Source organism: Theobroma cacao, chromosome 9 (genome assembly GCF_000208745.1).
Source record: "Theobroma cacao cultivar B97-61/B2 chromosome 9, Criollo_cocoa_genome_V2, whole genome shotgun sequence".
In the NCBI taxonomy this organism is placed as follows: Eukaryota; Viridiplantae; Streptophyta; class Magnoliopsida; order Malvales; family Malvaceae; genus Theobroma; species Theobroma cacao.
In genome coordinates this window covers 1,873,254-1,891,513 of record NC_030858.1, presented here as the reverse complement: position 1 = coordinate 1,891,513, position 18,260 = coordinate 1,873,254, and the positions used below count along the sequence as shown (strand labels likewise).

Here is an 18,260-nt window from a genome sequence, read left to right as displayed (position 1 = left end):
GGGGGGGTGCGGCAACATTTCACACCAATAGAAGACAGAAAAGAGTAAAAGCAGGTGCTTAATAAACATGAAATATACAACTTCTTATCCATCCAATTTCTTTAGCTATCTATTCCCTCTATTTACCATCTCATATTGGTAACGATAAATACATCAAGCTCCAAGGAAGGAGAAAAATATCCTTGTTAATTGTTCAGTCTGCTCCATCAACAAGATCAAGATGAGAAAAGAGTTTTACATGGGAAGATTAGAAAGAACACTCAAGAAAAATGTTCTCTCTAATTGTTAGCACAGCCAACCCCCCCCCCCCCAAAAAAAATAATTATAGTAGTTGGCACATGCATTGGAATGATGGCCTGAAACCCAGATCTTTCAGCAGCATTAAAAAAAAAATAAGTAAAGGTGGTTCCAGTTACCTGAAACTTGTATAGATAATTGAAATGCCTGTGAGTTTCACAATACGTGCAAATACGACCAAGTGCAGCAGCTGTATATTGATTTACTAATGCATCCTGTTGTTTTGCAACTGAAATTCTTGTTGAAATCACTTCCTCTAAGACCGGCATAGCACCATAGCCAATGCACAAGTCACACAAATCATCAATAGTCCCATAATCAGTTGCCAAAGGATCTGGTCTTTGAGGGGACGAGGATGAAGTTACTACTCCCATTGTCGAAGGTTGAGCAGGTGGAGGAACAGCATTAAGAGGAAAGAATAACAAGCAAGCATCGTTGAAGTGACCATGTTTAAACATAAATCCAAGCAAATGCTGACGAGCATACTACAAAGACAATCATATCAAAGAATTGATCACTGGGAAGTAACCAGAGTAACATATATTTACTATCATGAAGAAGGACGAATGGGCAACAAAATTTATGGCAATGGACATGCAGGTTGTTAATGAAGGTAAAGTGAACCCATTTGAGAAACAAACTGCAATTGAACACACTGCATGCAATTACTGAGTTGACACATAGCAAAAGCAGTTTGAAATATGACTAATTTCGTCTTTTTATATTTAAATAATAGCATCTATCATAGAACTTTCAGCATAAACCCTTAGGTTCAGATGCATGCAAATCTATGAAAAGAGAAACAAAATTGACTAAAAGGATAATCAGAGATGGTAGTTAAAGTGATAACAAACTTAATGGAAAACATGCAACCAAGCACCTGAAAAGAAAAAAGAGTTCAGCTTACTTCTTGCAAATAGTTAACACACTCAACATAACGAGCGCTGTCCAAGTTGCTACGTGGTCCATCTTCACAGTCAGGGCCATATGGGGAATTACTATTTGTGGATTCTTGAGACCGCCTTGATCTCTCTGAACGAGGGAAGGTAGATGGCATGTACAGAACATTGAGATATGAATCAGCAGAAAGAGAATCGTCCAAGATTGTTGGTGCACTTTTGGCCAAATGTTCATACCTGCAGCATAAATTGCATTAGAAGATTCCATGCCATCATAAACAACCAAAGGTTTCCACTCACTTTTTCTTTTCACATGATAAGGTTCTCAATAGCTTAAATATAACTCTGATAGGCATAGTAATAGGTGCCTCAAAAAGATCCAGATGCAGGGTGTTGTCATCCAATTATTAATCCTTGCCTCATGTTAAAATTTTTGGACAGCAACACACAACTTCTTGCTTGTTAGAAACGTATTGTAACTCAAGTTGCAGATCATCTTACATGGAACGAACAGCTGATACATCCACAGGTGGGCCTCCTTCCATTGTATTAATGATCTCAGTAATAACTGGTGCAGGATCACCCTTGTACAATTGAAGAGCTTGCCTGAGCCATAAATAAGCGAAAGAATATCAACGACTTCAGCATCACATGAATCCAAAGAAGCCCTTATATTCTCCTTGCTTACTGAATAATAACAATTAAAATATATCTAAACATACTTGAACTTTACACGAGCTTGTGCATAGTGCTCCATCCGAATCAAAGCAAGTCCCCACGCATTCCACACAGGAAAAACATCAATCTGAGATACATACAATTATTTAAAACCCCAAGACATCCAAACAGAACAGTAGAATTAAGTACTAGAATCTCTGCACAATATAGTTACCTTACACTTCTTGCAAGTATAGACAGCCATGCTGTACCGTTCATCAACAATCAACCTGTCACGGAGATGGGCAGATGACTCCTTGTCAGCAATATCATCAAGAGAAGCAGCTATTCCTGACCCTAGAAGACTTTGAAGAAGCTCAGCACGTCCCAGCCAAACATCTGCTTGTGACAAAACTTCAGATAACTCATCCGTGGACTGACTACCAACACTCGAGCTACCAGCATCAGAGGATGTATCATCAGCATCCCTGCTTCTTTCAGAATTAATGGCGAGATCATTGCCCCCAGTAAGTTTTCTCAGCAGTGATTTAGCATATATTAGTCCCTGCACATTCAACATAAGACAAGATTGATAACTAACTTGGATAATTATCCGCGCTCTGTATGCAAGTTAAAACAAAAAAATATACATCATTGCTTTGGTTGCTGTGGCATTTAAAATACAAGAAAACCAGAATCAGGAATATAATTACTTCTAGCTATTGGCAGTTGAAGGGCTCAGGGTAGCCAAATACCTGGACAAATGTCTCTGTGGCGTGATATGCTCGACCAATTGTTTCCATAGATGCATTCTCAGGCAACTGCTGGGACCCCAAAACAGACTTCATCTGATTAACACATAATTCAAGGGCACTTTTGGCAGACACAAACTCATCAGAACATAAGGAAAGCAGTGCCTAGAAACAAGGAAAATGAAGAATCAGCAGATCAAAAGGTCCAAAGAACAAGAACATAATAATAATAAAAAAAAGGTGCCACAAATTGCACTTATATTTCAACACCATCTCCAAGCACTCTAAAAGCCTAGGAATACTACAAACTAATGTAGTTGGTTTAAAATAAAAGCCTAACATGAATTTTCCTCTTAACATACATACACAGAAAATTTGTTATGAAAATACTCAACACTGGAGATCTGATCTATCTGATCCCACAATGAGGTAGCATAAACATTCCCAGAGAACTGAAGTACTTCTACCAGGGTTTGCACCACAACTTTTGAGCTAGAAACAAATAGAAATTTTCCACACACAGTTCAGCCACATTAATTAAAACATATTTTCCCATTCCATTACCACACCTTGAAGAGAATAATGTCAGGGGAACTTTCATATCTGTGAGATGTTCGAACAATGTCATCTTTACCAGTATCACCCGTTAGCATCCATTCCTCAGCAATTGAGACAGAAGGAAACCGTTCTTGCCCATCTGCATATGATGATACACGATCCTCTTGAATCCCAGCCATTGCTTCCCACACAACTCTATCAGAAGGTGACAAACCAGAATTCTTTCTCTTCCGATAAACATCTTTGGAGGCAGTCTTGTCCCCAGTATTACGTGGAGTCCAAGAAAAAGCTCTACGAGCCTCTTTTTGCAAGTTGCTTAAACTACTAGTGAAGGATGACCTTGCAGGTACACCTAATCTTGGTTTTGGTTTTGGCCTTGTTCCAGAAACAGATATCCGTGGCTCCCGAATTGGAGAGCTAATACTGACAGCAATAGCTTTGGCAGCATATGATATGATTACACTGTTGTCTCTCAATGAAGGAAACTCTTTAAGGATCTGTCAGACAGATTACCAAATACAGGATTCAGGATTCAGCTGATGGGGATATAAGCCAAAAAAAAATTCCAATGAAAGAAAAAGTGAAAGAAGAAACAAAAAGGAAGTTGCATAATCTTTGCTCTCCAGATACAAGATGAGGAACCAGGAACCAGTAGTCAACCTCTCATGTAACCATGAATGGAATTATCTAGAAACTACAAAATGTTATTTGAAATAAAAAGCTGGAAAAGGCATCTAAAATGTTCTTTAAGTATAATACCAGAGAGGCCGACTGCAGTTGTTTCCTCATCAGCAGAACCTCCAATATTAAGTGCGGGTGCTCATGCAAGGAAGAACATCGTTGCTGCCATGGCAATGGCAAGGCAGCCAGAACACGAAGACCTAAAGCCCACGAGTTAAGTCGAGAAACCTCAACATCTGACAGATTCCCATCTCGTCGCTTCAAGAAGAAGTGAACCTTTACAAAAGGACAGAGACGTATCACTTACAATTTTTTTCAACCTTAATGTAACTTACAGGACACAATATCCCAAAATAGAGGCTGATGAAAATAATTAATTACAAGAAGTTGCTTTGACCGTAGGTTGGGTAATAGCTGCATTGCACCCATAGCAACTGGTAGAGCATCATCAGAGTCACGTAGTGATGATAAAAAACGTGAAGCTTCTGCAGGACCTCCACCATTCAAAGGATCTGCTGTCAGAAGCTTCACAAGCTGTCGGCCCTGAAGTTCTCTCCGCAATTCTGTTGATAATCCAGCACTTTCAGCTACTTCTAAGGCAGCAGAAACAGCTCCTTTCCCAGCTAATCTTAGTGCTAAGCCTTCAGGATCTTGCTTACACTCAGCTTCAACCTGACATTTCCAGGAATAGGAAGACGCACAAGAAGGGTAAGTTAAAGTCAAGTATGAAACATTTACCACTTTCTCATTCAGTTCAGCCACAAAAGAACTACAACCTCTTGCCAGCTTCCATGGTGATGATCTACACTTAATATATGGCTGTACCTCTGCAAAGCTTGTCTTCTTTGCAAGACCTGCAAAACCGAAAGAATACGTCATTTACCCAGTAATTAATGCAACAATGCAGAGAAATCATATCAACCAGCTTCTATAAGGGGAAACAAGAACACAAGTTCCAGCAGTAAGAAAAAACAAAGCAAATTACTAATCAAATCCAGAACCTCATTCCTAACTGGATCACTTTGAGGCAGGTGGCAGCTGCACATGGTTAGAACATCCAAAGCAGCATCAAGTTCCCATCTGTGCATGCACCTGGGGAAAGAAATTGAAATTTGAGGGAGAGTCCACAAGTCTAGGAAAACTATAAATCTTGCATGCATTGCAATTAAAGCATGAATGACATTATTGCTAGTGGCTGAAACAGGCTTGAGAAAAATAATGCTTAAAGATGAAGGTTAGCTATACTCAATCCCGATCAGTGTAAAGCCTAAATGGGATACTTTGTCAACTGCTCTTATTTATTGTAGTCTAGTTTGTAAGGATCTCTTAGAAAGCAAGCAGCTGGGTTTTGTTGGCAGATGGATGTTGACAAGGGATATACATTCTTACACCCTAAACATCCCTAGAATAGCCACCTTCTATTTTGACACCCACATATACTAGTCTTTTCTTGCCTCATCAAGGCCCACAAACAATACCTTTGACACTCATCCCAGCTGTCCAACTCCTATAGAAAACGAACTTTTGGTGATTTTCAAATTGTGAGATCGACTGACATGAAACAGCAAAAAGAGCAAAAATTTTTCTTAATCAAAACAAGGTGTGCCCAGATATAATTAATCAGGATTTCAAGGAACAAAAGTATCTTGCCAGTACCATAAAGTGACAAAAACATACATGTTTCTGGCCCTACCATGCAAAGTAGCAAAAGTCCAAGTTTAGAGATCTTAGGTATCAGATATCATGGAGAAAATGACTACAATGGATTAGAAACAAATCATTCTTTCTAGCCCTTCTGTGTAGCCTCAAACTGCACAAAATAATCAATCACTTATTACAATTACATTAAGCATGCATCATTACAGCAGAGAAAAAAGATGAGAGCTTTTACATACTTGAGGGCAAGTCCAGCTGCCAGTTGTTTATCCTTCAACCGCAGGCAATACTGCCAACTATTGCTCCAGATGCCATGCCCCCCATAACCTTGAGACTGCTCAGAGGTTGAATGGTTTTCTTCTCCACGTTCAATTAGTAGTTGAAGCAACCGGTCTGAGGCTCCATTACGTAGAAAGCGATCAGAGAGTGCAAGAGCATCCATTAGTTTTCCTTCATCAATCAATCTGATAAAGAGGAAAAAAATATTGATAAGTAGTATGACATTCCAATTGCAGCAAATGATAAATACCATTCATAACTGCCGCTAAGCTCAATTCTTTGTTCCTCAAAATAAGGGTGTAAGTTTTGTATCACTACCAAAACTGAAACCTCAAATCTTTGTTCCTCAAAATAAGGGTGTAAGTTTTGTATCACTACCAAAACTGAAACCTCATATGGTGACACTCGTAAAAATAAAAATCATTTGCAACTGAAAAGTAATACATTAAATGTCACAATATTGGACAAAAAACGTAAAGGAAAGGATAGTACCGTTCCACAGCTTTCTCATATGGATCTTCATTCTCCAAACCAAAAGAAAGAAAAACTGTACTATCAACTTCAGCTGTTTCAGGTTTTAAGCAATCATGCCATGGGTCTGGAGAAATGCTATCTATAGCATTGAGGTCCAAGGATGTTGAGATGTTAGAGTTACCAACGATTTCATCAACTTCTGACTCAGTGTCACTATCAGGTTCACGCAGCCTCTTAATAACAGTTCTTGTTTCGGGTTTAACCTTGCCATCATCAGCTCTTTGCCTAGCTGTAACAGCAAATTCTGAAACCCGGTGAAGGTTAGTCTGCATTTGTATCCATCTATTCAAAGTTGGGAACCTGCTCCAGAAAAGAGTGAAAATTAAACAAAGTTCTGAAGTAAAAGAGATACAAGTGCATTAACATTCTGCCAGGCATGTATGGCACCTTTCAGATTGATCGAGAGCAAACTCGTAAAACAACCGATCAGCATCAGGGGCCTGCATTAAGTCATCATTCAAGGAGCTAGATATACTAGAGTCACTGCCGCTGTATAACATACTGCTTCCAAAAACACATGCCAAGACAGCCCTGACAGGAGATATTTTAACTAAATGTTTTATTATATCCAGTTGGAGAGGGTACAGAGGGATCCCAGGTGTTGCAGAGGAACGACTATAACAGCTAGGCTTAGCTTCTTTAGCAGAAGGAGAAAGTGCTTTATTTTCTGAACAACTAGTAGGACATGTGGGAATAACGGGAATGCATGCCCATCCATGACCAGACCGCGGAGGATAAACTGGAGGTACACATGCTGAAATCACTTCATGAACAAAGTCAGCAGACATTATTTCTGCTACTTTGCCAGCTGCATCTGTGCTGCCTCGGTCGAAGACCAAACGAGTTAAAAGCTGAAAAGCAAAATGGTAAACAATGAATATTTTTGTATGTAGGAAAGAAATCAAGCTAATCAGCTAAGGCTATTATTACTAACGTTCACTCTTGCCTTTTCTTGGGTACAATAAAATATCATTCCCAAATTATCCTTGCATTCAACTCAAACAAAATAAACAACAGAAACAGAGGGATCCTTAACTATGCTATTCCATCCAGAAAAAAGAAGAAAGCTATTGACAACATGACAAGAAAACATTGAAAAGCATGGCAACATACTCTGCTTCAGGAAAATAATCTAGGAAGCAGGGAAAGAAAAATTCTTACATCTTTAGGCCACTCATATACAAGTGAGAAAAAGTTAAAATCATGAGTTGTATCTGTTCCATCCACTATGTCACCAATTGCAGCAATATGGAGAATAAATTGTGATAAATAGGTTGTGGGCTTTGCACTTAAAGGACCAAACAGTCTCTTCCCACTATCCTTCATATCATAACCAACAGGCTGCATACTACTATCTCCAGCCATGGAAGTTGATGATGTCTGTTTGACAGCTTTTAACCCAAGCCCAAGAACCCCATCCTTGTCAAGACTGGACTGTACTTTCCTATCGGTACCTGGTCCTTCTCCTTTAGTGAAATTTACTTCCATTTCTTCATCGGCAATAGCTCTCGCTAGATTGTGAAGCTTACCTAAGGTTTCACAGCACAAGGACACATGAGAACCATAGGAACACATTTACTGCAGCAAACATCAAAGAACAACAGCACCACCAGGAAAACATTGTGTAGGATCCTTTTCACTGAAAAACCTAAAAGAGAGTAAGTACCACTAAGAAATTGTCGCTTGCCCATATGAGCATCTTCAATCATCTGATGTAGCAGTGCAAGAGCACGTTCTCTTTGTCCCTGTCGATGAGAGTCCTTAGTTGATGAAATAGAGATCTCCCCTGTCAGAATGGCCTGAAGGGCTGGAGGACTATCCTGGAAGAAAAGGTCACACAGAAGAATCAGAAATCCTGCAATTATCTCCCAAGAAAAGCACCATATGAAAGAGAGAGGGGATAGGGAGGCAAGAGGTAACTGCAAGCAAAAAAGAGCATTTGAAAATATTCAAATACTTACCTGTTCCAAGAACTCATACAGTCGTTTGAGGACACGTCGTAATACAGAAATAACTCCGACTTCATGGATCTGATCCCAGTAAGTAGAACCCACCTTTGGAGAACCTCCTGGATATATCTCAGATAACATAACTTGAGCCTGAACATGAACAGAGTCAACAGTCAATAACAACATGTATAAAACTAAACACATCAATTAATACATGAGAATCTCATTAAATTAGAAGTAGAAACAAAAGTTAGAGCCTAAAAGTGTTTTTCCGGCCACAAGAACATAAGATCATGAACAATGACGTAAATCAAAAACTGTTTTTGTTTCATACTCAAATCTCACTTAACAAGTCATACTTAATATAAGAACATGTTCAATGATGTTATCCTAAATACCACAATGGTTTAGTTTGGGGTTTGCGCAGCCTCAATTCAAGTTGACCTTTCCACATACTATTAATTGGGTTCAGTAGGAAAGCTTAACATGGTATTGGAACCTGAGTTGTTTGTTGCTCCTCTTATTTACTCCAAGTCATAGGCTCATTCCTCTCAATTGTTCTATGGGGCCAATGCATGAGAGGTAGGATTAAGTGCTGCTATCCGACATTGATTTAGTTTGGGATATGTAGTGGGCTTATATTCAAGTTGAGCTCTCCTCCTATGAGATAGCAATCCTCTCTATTTCACTCTAAAAGCGATATAGTGTCAGCAGAGAAGTGACCAGTAAGTCAATCTGTCTTGCCTTTCTTCTGTCTGTTCACCTGAGCTGAGCTAATTCTTACTTGCTATGGCACGTCAGTGTTGGGAATGGAAATTTTCATTGAGAAGAGCATGAAATATGCTTTCTGTTGAAGATCAGTCACATTGATAGTAAAAGAATGTTGTTTTGGCTACAATTATCACTCAATGCTATAAGGAATTGCCAAAAGAACTGGAAGAGGAGAAAAGTTAGTTCCATAAAATTTCTTATAATGATAACAACAAAACTTAATAATCAATATGGCCAACTAGATATTAAAGAAATTATGTTAAATTTCTAATATTAATGGAAAAGATAACACTAGATTGTAACAAACATAAAGTATACTGAAGAATTGCCTGATCTAGAAGCTGTTGAGACATATTGGCAGACCTTGCTGAAGTTGCAGCAACATCAATGCACAGAAGAATCTGGCAGGAAAAAGGACAAGATCTAACATTTTCCAAACTGGAGATATGAAAAGGAGAAGAAAGAGTCAATAATGTAAGTAAGCACTCACTGTAGCCAAAGGACCTAATTGAGAGCGCAATGAAGAAAAATCCAGATCCTGTACCAGAGAAGTCCCATCAGCTGCACGAGACACTGCTTTTGCTACCTGCACAATCACATACATGAGCTGGGGAGTTTTTCACAGGGGTAATAACGGGAAAGGGAAGGGTCTCAAAAAACCAAGTCCTGTGCACCACAGAAAAAAGATAATTTGCATCAGCAAATGACTTCTGTTTCTTATTTGTTACAACAATTGCAGCAATCTACTAGAAATACAGGGTCACTAATTTCTCTGCCACCTCAGAGAGGGCACCCCCATGCCCAGTGCAGCGATGCTTTTCTAGGAAGAAACATTCTCGTCAACTATCCAAAAAGTCATGCATAACTTTCTTATCAGTATCGTTATTGAAGGAAAAAAACTAGTTTGATTCACTTCAATATCTCAGGCCACAATCTTCTAAAAGCAAATATATGGTAAAAACAGCAAATAACCATATATCTCAAAGTGGTAAGGAAGCAGACCTCATTACAAAAAATTTTGACTAAAATCAAAAAGCATGATGATAGATCTTAATATAAGTGCAGATTGGACTTCACTTAATAGAAACCAAACAGAATCATGGTTCCTAAGAGAACACATGGAAAATCTGAGAACTGGCTCAATCTGTATTAGCAAATAGGATATGGTAATAAATTGCTTACAAGAATTAACAATCAAACCCTTAAGGAGAAGACCAATCCCAAAATTCCATTTATGGAAACAAAATCTCAAATTTGAAACAACCCCTAAAAGTTCTGGAAATCATCAAATCATTATATTGTTAACTTAAAACTGAGTCCGCCAAGCACAGCCAGAAAATAACAGAGATTTCCACACAAAACACTCTAAAAGAGAATATTTTCCATGATTTCCCCAGAAAACATTCTTAGTTCATCACCTCCACGCCCCACATCAATTTATTTTCCTAAGAGCGTTTTAATGATGTCAAAATCATCACTCAAAATATAGGTGGCTGCAAACGTCAAGATGGCTAAATTGATCATTTCAAAATTGTCATCAAATCCTGTTGGAGTAATAAGCCAATAAGCAGTAATATCTACAAAGCAAAGCACAATATATACACTAGGAACAAGTAAGATCTCATATTCATATCATGGGTCAACCAGAGAGGGAAATAACCATGTTGCCAGGAAACACACACACACATGCAACCTCTAATTAGATGGCCTATAACCAAGAAAGTTTAATAGGATTTCACAACATATTCTGCCTTCCCAAGTCATATTTTAATCCCAAAACCTTGGAACATTCCCGATGCAATCTTTATGAAAACAAATAACCAACTATTTCAAATAAAAAAGCTTAAAAGAGTATAACTTACTTTCTAATGACCAATACTTGTTTTTTGCTAGATTAATTGGGCACAAAGCCCCTTGGAACTTTCCTGGAGGTGGGGCTAGAACCTAGGCCCTGCTGGAAGATACCCCTAAAGGGATGCACAAATCACTGAGACAGACCCAGTTGTTCTCATCACCTATTCTCAAACCAGACTTAGCATGCCAAACCCTTATTTGATTACAAAAAGTTCATCTCTCAATCATCCTAACAAGGGAATATCCAGCATTTTGCTCTGACATTGCTTGAACCTACTTAGAACTAAAAAAACCCACAGCCTGATATACATAGAAAATTGTGAAATGAAACCTGACTCAAACTAATTCCCAATAAAATTACCCTCCACAAGTGTGTTAAAGAAGATAGTTTTCAAGTACCATTAAAAAAATCCCTAAGCCATAAAGAGTATTGTGGAAAAAAACAATGTGAAAGCATATCTGAAGAAGTTATTTGGTAACTGATCTTACACTTACATGCAGTTCTCTAAATGCACTATCTACCCACTCAGCTAATTCAAGGGTGGCTCTATCTTCTGCAGATAATGAAAATCGATGAACTGCCTCTTCTCCAATGTCATATTTCGCTCTTTGCATGCAACTGACAAAGAAAAATATAAGAGAACCTCAATACACATTCTAAGTTTTATTGATAATCTATAAGGGAAAATCAATATTTTCACAGCCAAAAGCATGATTAATCATAAATATGAGAAGTATGCTTTATTGGATTACTTCCACTTTCCTACTACAACTCCTACTCCAATTTATATCATGCCATAGTTTTCTCCTAGATAGTTTTTACTTTACATGCTCCAAGAAGATGTTCTAAGAATGTTTCAATGCATTATGAAGATCATAAAGGAAATTTAACCTCTAAAAACAAAGATTTGGCTCACCAAATATAACCAACTCAATTAAGCTGTACGCTAGCAGCTTGCTAAATCATGCTGAGATACCATTTTTAACTTAAAAAGTTATTTCCGCAGCAATCGATGGTGATTACCAATTCAAACAGATATTTTTCCATATAGAATTAACAAACTTGATTAACAGGTTGATATCACATGAACCCTGCTATTTTAATGAGAAACACACTTCCAACACCACTTTTTAATTAGTTGAATTAACAAATTGTTTCAAAAGTGTTATCATCAAGCTTACAGGTTAAGTAGCTTGGATGGGGCTGCTCGTAATATAGTCAATGCCTCCTTCCAACTCCATGGCCGTTCAGATAATGGGAGAAGGCGCTGCAAAATTGATAATCGCCATTCCAAATCTTCAACGAAACTTTGACCCATTGAGATTCTCCATTCCAAGGCCTGCCTTGCAGACATGCTTAAACCATCATTGGATACCTCCTCAGTCATGCTTGATGGAAGATTATGACGTACTATATCAAGTAACAACCCTGTGAAAGATATAACCATTTTGTTTCCCCCTTCATAAGTAGTTAAATCAATATGTTCCCAAGCACATTCAGCAGGTAGTTCAAAAAGGCTCTCAGGTGAGGCACAATGTGTCAAATTGAGAGAGATATCATCCATATGCAAAAGTGAAATTATAACATTCACCATCAGTATCTGCATGTGAATAAAATCAACATTATTTAAATTTCGAAAATAAATAATGGGAAGTCTAACAACACTAATGGAAACTAAAGAATTCAAATACAACAAAAAATGATCAACCATATGAAGAACTAAAAGTATAACCTAAAATTTTGCTAAATGCAAATAATGATAATTGAGTTACTAGCAAAGGAGTCTAATATATGTATAATCATCTGAAAACATTTCTATAGATAATCTACAATCCAATATAAGTTTTTGAAGAAAACTTGCAATTTTCCATCAATGAAGAAAAGCACCACATTAACACCAGCAAGAAAACAAAAATTCTTCAAAAACTGCAGACCGTAACAGAATACCTTGCGTGGAATATTTTTTATGCCTGCCAAGTGGTTCTTTAGGTCTTGCAAATGACAGAGTGCCACTTGATGAGTCTCTTTTTCACCATTCATGCTCCTTCCCATTGCTCCTAGTGCAAGAACAGTTGATTCCAAAGCATAACGCATGTGCATAAGTTCAATATCTTGCATCCTACCGCATTAAGGAAATGTAAATAAAAAAACATCATAGTAGAGAAAAAAATGGTCTTTTTCATAAGTGACACCAGGAAAAACAAAATGTGCGCAAAGTGGAATAAGTAGCCGCCAGCAATAATGAGATATGTTATATATGAAAGCACAGCAAGCATAAGCTATGGCAACCTAGGCCCAGTTGTAAATTTATATGTTGACAGTTTAAGGGCACATTCAAATAGTTTCAACGTCCTATTCTTATACTAACTTGATAAAAATGCAAGCTGTAAGAGCAGTATCTTTAGCCAGATAGTTGAATTCCATGTAATATTTTTTAGATAAAAGGTATCACCCTTTCACAAATTCAGTGATGTAGACATCTCTTGAATTTATTGGACAAAAATGTTAAGTAAAACATGAAAAAACATGAAATCAGAAAAATGCTTTACAACCGCATCATATACCATCTGTCTGGCACCAAGACTACCCCCATACAATTGGCTGCATTGTGCTCCACCAACAAAGACCAAAACAAATTGCATTTGTGCTGATGTAAAACAAAGAATCATTTGTGTGCCAATGAAACATTATAATCTGTTAGCATAACATTTTAGTTTCAATAACATTCATTCTTAATTCTATATATCTTTTTTACAGGGGCAGATTAAATAATACCAACTGCCTATGTAAAACACAATCAATAATGCATATTCAGCTAATAATATCACAGGAAGTAACATTATTCTGATCTAAAGGCCAGAGCAAATAAATACAAAACCTACAAGTAAAATCCAACAGCCTGAACCAACCACATTCACCACCACAGTACAAGTAAGCAACAAAATTTGATTCTCTGCAATGCCTACCATCATAGTTGAAACTTCTACCACCCAACAAGCCTTTCAAAATCAAATCAAGCTTTGGGAATAGCATATATCCCTAGTATGACAATAATATCGAGTGAAATCACTCAGTATAAATACCTTTTCTGGGCCTCAAGAGTAGAAGCAATTGGCTGCATGCTAATCAATTCAATAGCATCCTGAAATTTTATGCCTGGAACAACATCAAACAGTACCTACAGCAAAGAAATCTAGTTGCAACTTAATACCACATTAAAAGGAGAAAAACATTGTTTACAACTTACAACAAGTAAAATTTCACATACAAGTTACTATAACCAAAATCCTTTACATGCTAGAAACACACAGACAAGAAGATAAGCAGGCTGTTCACTGAACGTCAATTAACTCTTCAAATACCAAAGAATTGACTTGTCAAATAGAGGTAAACTCCACATGGAAATTATTTACACTAAGACACATAAAATTTAAACGTTAAATGAGGAATTGACTTCATCATTTTCTTTGATCCGTAATGACTCTAGATTTGATAAGCCTTCATGGCATTGATTTGAAATCAACCGGAACTAGAAGTCCCATTAATAAATTTTAAGTCAGGAGGTATTCTGTTCATGCTTTCACTATTGACTATATAGCATCATGGCTATTTTGACAAACAGTTAGTTATCCTCCTCTTTTAAGTCTTCGATTAGTAGTAAGTCATTATTAGTAGAAGGAATGAGGTAAAACCATGCAACATAGACCTAGCCAAGTTCCACAGAATCTTTTCTTTTTTTTTTTTTTTGAAGGAAGTTCGACGGAACCTTGACCAACCTCAAATGAAAAAGATACATTGAACAAAATGTACAACTATTTATAGTTGCATACAGGTTATTGGTAATGTGACAGACGTAAATACAGTCCTAATTACTATTTAGATTCTCACAACATGCAAACATTTTTTTATTTGATGGTAAAACCACATGTAGCGTGTCATTGTTATTTATAGTGATGATGTGTGTCTGAGTGTTTTGGGTGTGGTCAAATATATATTTTGGTCCATTTATTTAGTTATTGTGCTTTCATGTTTGATTTAAAAGTATGGTGCTTTATATTGCACCAGACACAGCTTTACTGTCAACAGGGTGCAAATTTTGATATTTTGTCTATTCAGTATTTAGTATTATGAATAAAGTTGTACTAGGTAAAGTGGTTATGGAGCCTTACCCGAAGGGGAGTTTGAACAGAAAGTCTTTCCAACACAAAATTTTCAACAAATGTGTCTAACTGAGCATTTTCACTTCCAGATGCTATATTTTCATCTCCAGACAATAGTAATGAGAATTTTGAACTCCATGGTTGACCAGAATTTACACAAGCTACGAAAGAGGCAATATCAAGGTGGTAGCATAGTGAATCACAAAGATGTTCCACACACGATACCTGTTCAAAATATAAAGAATACAGCATGAAATTTTCATTTCTTATCTATACAATATTCAACTATAAGATCATGAAAGCCCGGAAACAAGAATTACCTCATCTGGCCAATTTCCATAAAGAGAAGATTCTTCCAGCTGAAACACTTTTGATTTACTTCTCCAACACAATTGCATTAAGTTCCGCCTCAACATTGTTTTACCAGACAGCAAATCCCATCCCATGGCAGCTACAAGGGGCCGAAGCCGAGGAAATAGTACAAGAACCTACAACATCGTAAACAAAGCATATTAAAAAAAATAGCCTGGTATTCACGATTGGCAAAGGAAATGAGTAACTCATATAATAATGAAAGTTTTTAGGCTGACTCATTAACTTAAAAATAAAATAAGACACGTACATTTGTTGCCTCTTGAATGTGCTCCCTTTTTATGGCAGACAAAGCTGTATTCATCACACACTCTAGTATATGTAACCCAGAAATACGAGCATAATGGAACATGTCTCTCAGGCAAGAACTTGCTGCCATATTCAAGGGCAAATGCTCGTTATTTAAATCTGCATCAAGTTTAAATTCCACTAAATGCTTTTGAAAATGCTCAAGAGGTGGTGGAATTTGGTTGTTATCAAGAGCTCTATACGTCTCAATCTCTTGAAAAAGCAACCCGTCGTGAATAACCTGCAAGAAAGCACAGTAATATACAATCTACAAAGGTGACAATATGGAAAGGATTTAACTAGTAGTACTATATCTTATTACCACAGCAGCATTTAGTTCTATGTGAATATTGCACTGCATTTTAGCCAACATTAACGTCACAAGAACCAAACAGCAATCATATGAAAACTAACCAAAACCACTTGGAGGCTTTAGAAAACAGACCAAAACCAATCAATTAAATTACAAGTGAAACAAAAATGAAATGACCACAAAAGTTTATTTGCAATTTTTAGGTGTCCCCAGGAATTTATCCAATATAGTGAGAGTTAGAATTCCCACCAAATATGATGATATGAAACTAGTAACCAGGTTATGGCATCTCCAAAACAGAACTCATATTAAGCAAGTTAACATGGCTCAAACAAAGAATTATATGCAATACACAAGAAGTTCACCAGTATTGAATCCTCTCAACTATAGAATAGCAATTGAAATGTGGAGACTTATTGGTGTTAGAAAAAGAGAAAAAAAGGTATCACCTGAATCATTTGAACAAGATGCCTGCAATTTGATGACAGAGATTCTCCATAAATCCGTAACAGCTTTTCTTCTGTGGAATGCCGGGACCCTCCAAATCTTTCCATTTCTGATAAAACCCTCTTGAGGAGATCTTGCAGCAGTGTGCTATTAGAAAAATCAAAAGAAATATAAACAAATACCAAAGAAAGAAGGATGAAATTATCTGAAGTGCAGAGAAGATCTAAAATGCTTTTTAAGGAGAATGCAACAGTGGTCATGTCTCAATAGTTGAGCCCAAGCAGAAAAAGAGGGATGTTAATCAAGGCTCTTGGCTACACTTGTTTTACTATACTTGCTGAAACCAATAGAAGTAGAACAAGGGCAAATACCTAGGACAACCTCACAGTTGGATCTAATTTTTTTGCTTATCTAGCAATGACTAGATATCATAAGCTAAGCATCATGAAGGAGAAACTAGATTGCACTGAAACAACAACATTGGACTCATTTTAGCAATAAATGCACATACCGATACTCAACCTCCTCAACCCCATAATCAAGATGAAGAAAACGAATAAGTGATACTGCTCCTTCAATATCCCCATCCTTCACACAATTCTTGATAGCATCCAAATGGGCTAACTGCACATTCTTTTGTATCAAACCAAGAACCCTCTTATGTTCCTCATCGACTGAATCCACTCTCACGTTATCCTCTCTTCTTACCATTATAGCCATCCCCAAATCACCTCCCTCCAATCCTTTCAATTGCCTCTGGATATTCCCACATAACGCATCGAAAACATCCGCATAATCCATAATCACCTTCCTCAAACAAACCATTTCTTCTTCCTCAATCAAAACCTCCCCCAAAACCGCCTTACTCTCCTCCCGAGCATCTTCATCACCACTTTCCATGACTACATCCGGTTTCAACCTCCTCATTCCCAACTCCAAAAACCTATCTAGAACCCTAACACAATCTCCCAGGTCATCGTTTCCCTCTTTCAAATCCTCACTTTTATCTAACAACTCAGGTTTCTCTGCCTCAAAACCCTCACGCTCACATTCCTTCTCTTTTTCGATCTTATCCAAATCAACATCTCTTCTCAAACTAGCCAACACCTTATCGATCAAAATTTGAACTAACAACAAAAATTCCGCGCGTAGCCGCAATGTATCGGGATCGAAACTCCATATCGAAGTAGGATCGTTGAATTGCAAGAGTTCGAGAGTGGAAAGATACGTTAGAAGAGATGGGGATGGACAAGAAGGTGACCAGACAATGTTCTCGAACCGGGCCGAGTTGGCGACGATCGTTTGAAGGATTGCCAGAGCAAGGTCGGGGTTTTTGGTCCGTAGAGCAAGAAGCGTTGCTCGTAACGGCTCGAATTGAGCTAGGTGGAGATGGTTCGCCGCTAGCCGCGAGAGGAGCTCGGTTTCTTTGTCCATAGCAAATAGAAATGGAAACAAAGTTGGGTTTTGGAATTTCGGATATTTATCTTAAGAAAATTTGTGATTTGATCAGGTGATGTTGATGCAGCATGATTTGGAACTGGCTTTCAGGATTCAGAATTTGGTATTTGGGCATTGGGAAAACGATTGAAGGAAGTACACTGGATTCCACTTCTGGTTTTTGGCGCAGTGAAAGTTTGAAGACGGTTAAAATGGGGGAGTGGGTTTGATTCGTATCGGGAAAGTTCTCGAGCTAAACCAACGGGCAAATTGGGGATAACCGGATCAGGATGGTTACCCCCCTTGGCGGTGTTTCTCTGGACCTAACCCTTTGAGCCTGTTTGGCAAAAACGCC

At 37.7% G+C, this 18,260-nt stretch overlaps 1 protein-coding gene across 2 annotated transcripts in view; it reads right to left on the bottom strand.

Moving 5' to 3' along the window:
- LOC18587909 overlaps positions 1-18,164 on the bottom strand; it is a 23,546-nt gene extending 5,382 nt beyond the window's left edge. The window contains exons 1-28 of one of the 2 annotated variants that reach the window (XM_007011959.2): positions 16,980-18,164; positions 16,471-16,615; positions 15,671-15,949; positions 15,369-15,536; positions 15,058-15,273; positions 13,972-14,066; positions 12,836-13,007; positions 12,070-12,488; positions 11,377-11,506; positions 9,524-9,619; positions 9,363-9,434; positions 8,275-8,412; positions 7,980-8,133; positions 7,475-7,842; positions 6,701-7,164; positions 6,272-6,613; positions 5,740-5,964; positions 4,846-4,936; positions 4,621-4,698; positions 4,226-4,516; positions 3,923-4,120; positions 3,175-3,660; positions 2,609-2,770; positions 2,089-2,418; positions 1,919-2,001; positions 1,698-1,802; positions 1,205-1,433; positions 417-782 (exon numbers count right to left, since the gene is read on the bottom strand). In XM_007011959.2, the coding sequence (XP_007012021.2) occupies positions 417-782; positions 1,205-1,433; positions 1,698-1,802; positions 1,919-2,001; positions 2,089-2,418; positions 2,609-2,770; positions 3,175-3,660; positions 3,923-4,120; positions 4,226-4,516; positions 4,621-4,698; positions 4,846-4,936; positions 5,740-5,964; positions 6,272-6,613; positions 6,701-7,164; positions 7,475-7,842; positions 7,980-8,133; positions 8,275-8,412; positions 9,363-9,434; positions 9,524-9,619; positions 11,377-11,506; positions 12,070-12,488; positions 12,836-13,007; positions 13,972-14,066; positions 15,058-15,273; positions 15,369-15,536; positions 15,671-15,949; positions 16,471-16,615; positions 16,980-17,902 (6,825 nt within the window). In that variant the 5' untranslated portion in view covers positions 17,903-18,164. The remainder of the gene's footprint in view (positions 1-416; positions 783-1,204; positions 1,434-1,697; positions 1,803-1,918; positions 2,002-2,088; positions 2,419-2,608; positions 2,771-3,174; positions 3,661-3,922; positions 4,121-4,225; positions 4,517-4,620; positions 4,699-4,845; positions 4,937-5,739; positions 5,965-6,271; positions 6,614-6,700; positions 7,165-7,474; positions 7,843-7,979; positions 8,134-8,274; positions 8,413-9,362; positions 9,435-9,523; positions 9,620-11,376; positions 11,507-12,069; positions 12,489-12,835; positions 13,008-13,971; positions 14,067-15,057; positions 15,274-15,368; positions 15,537-15,670; positions 15,950-16,470; positions 16,616-16,979) is intronic. The other variant, XM_007011960.2, reaches the window with a different exon arrangement.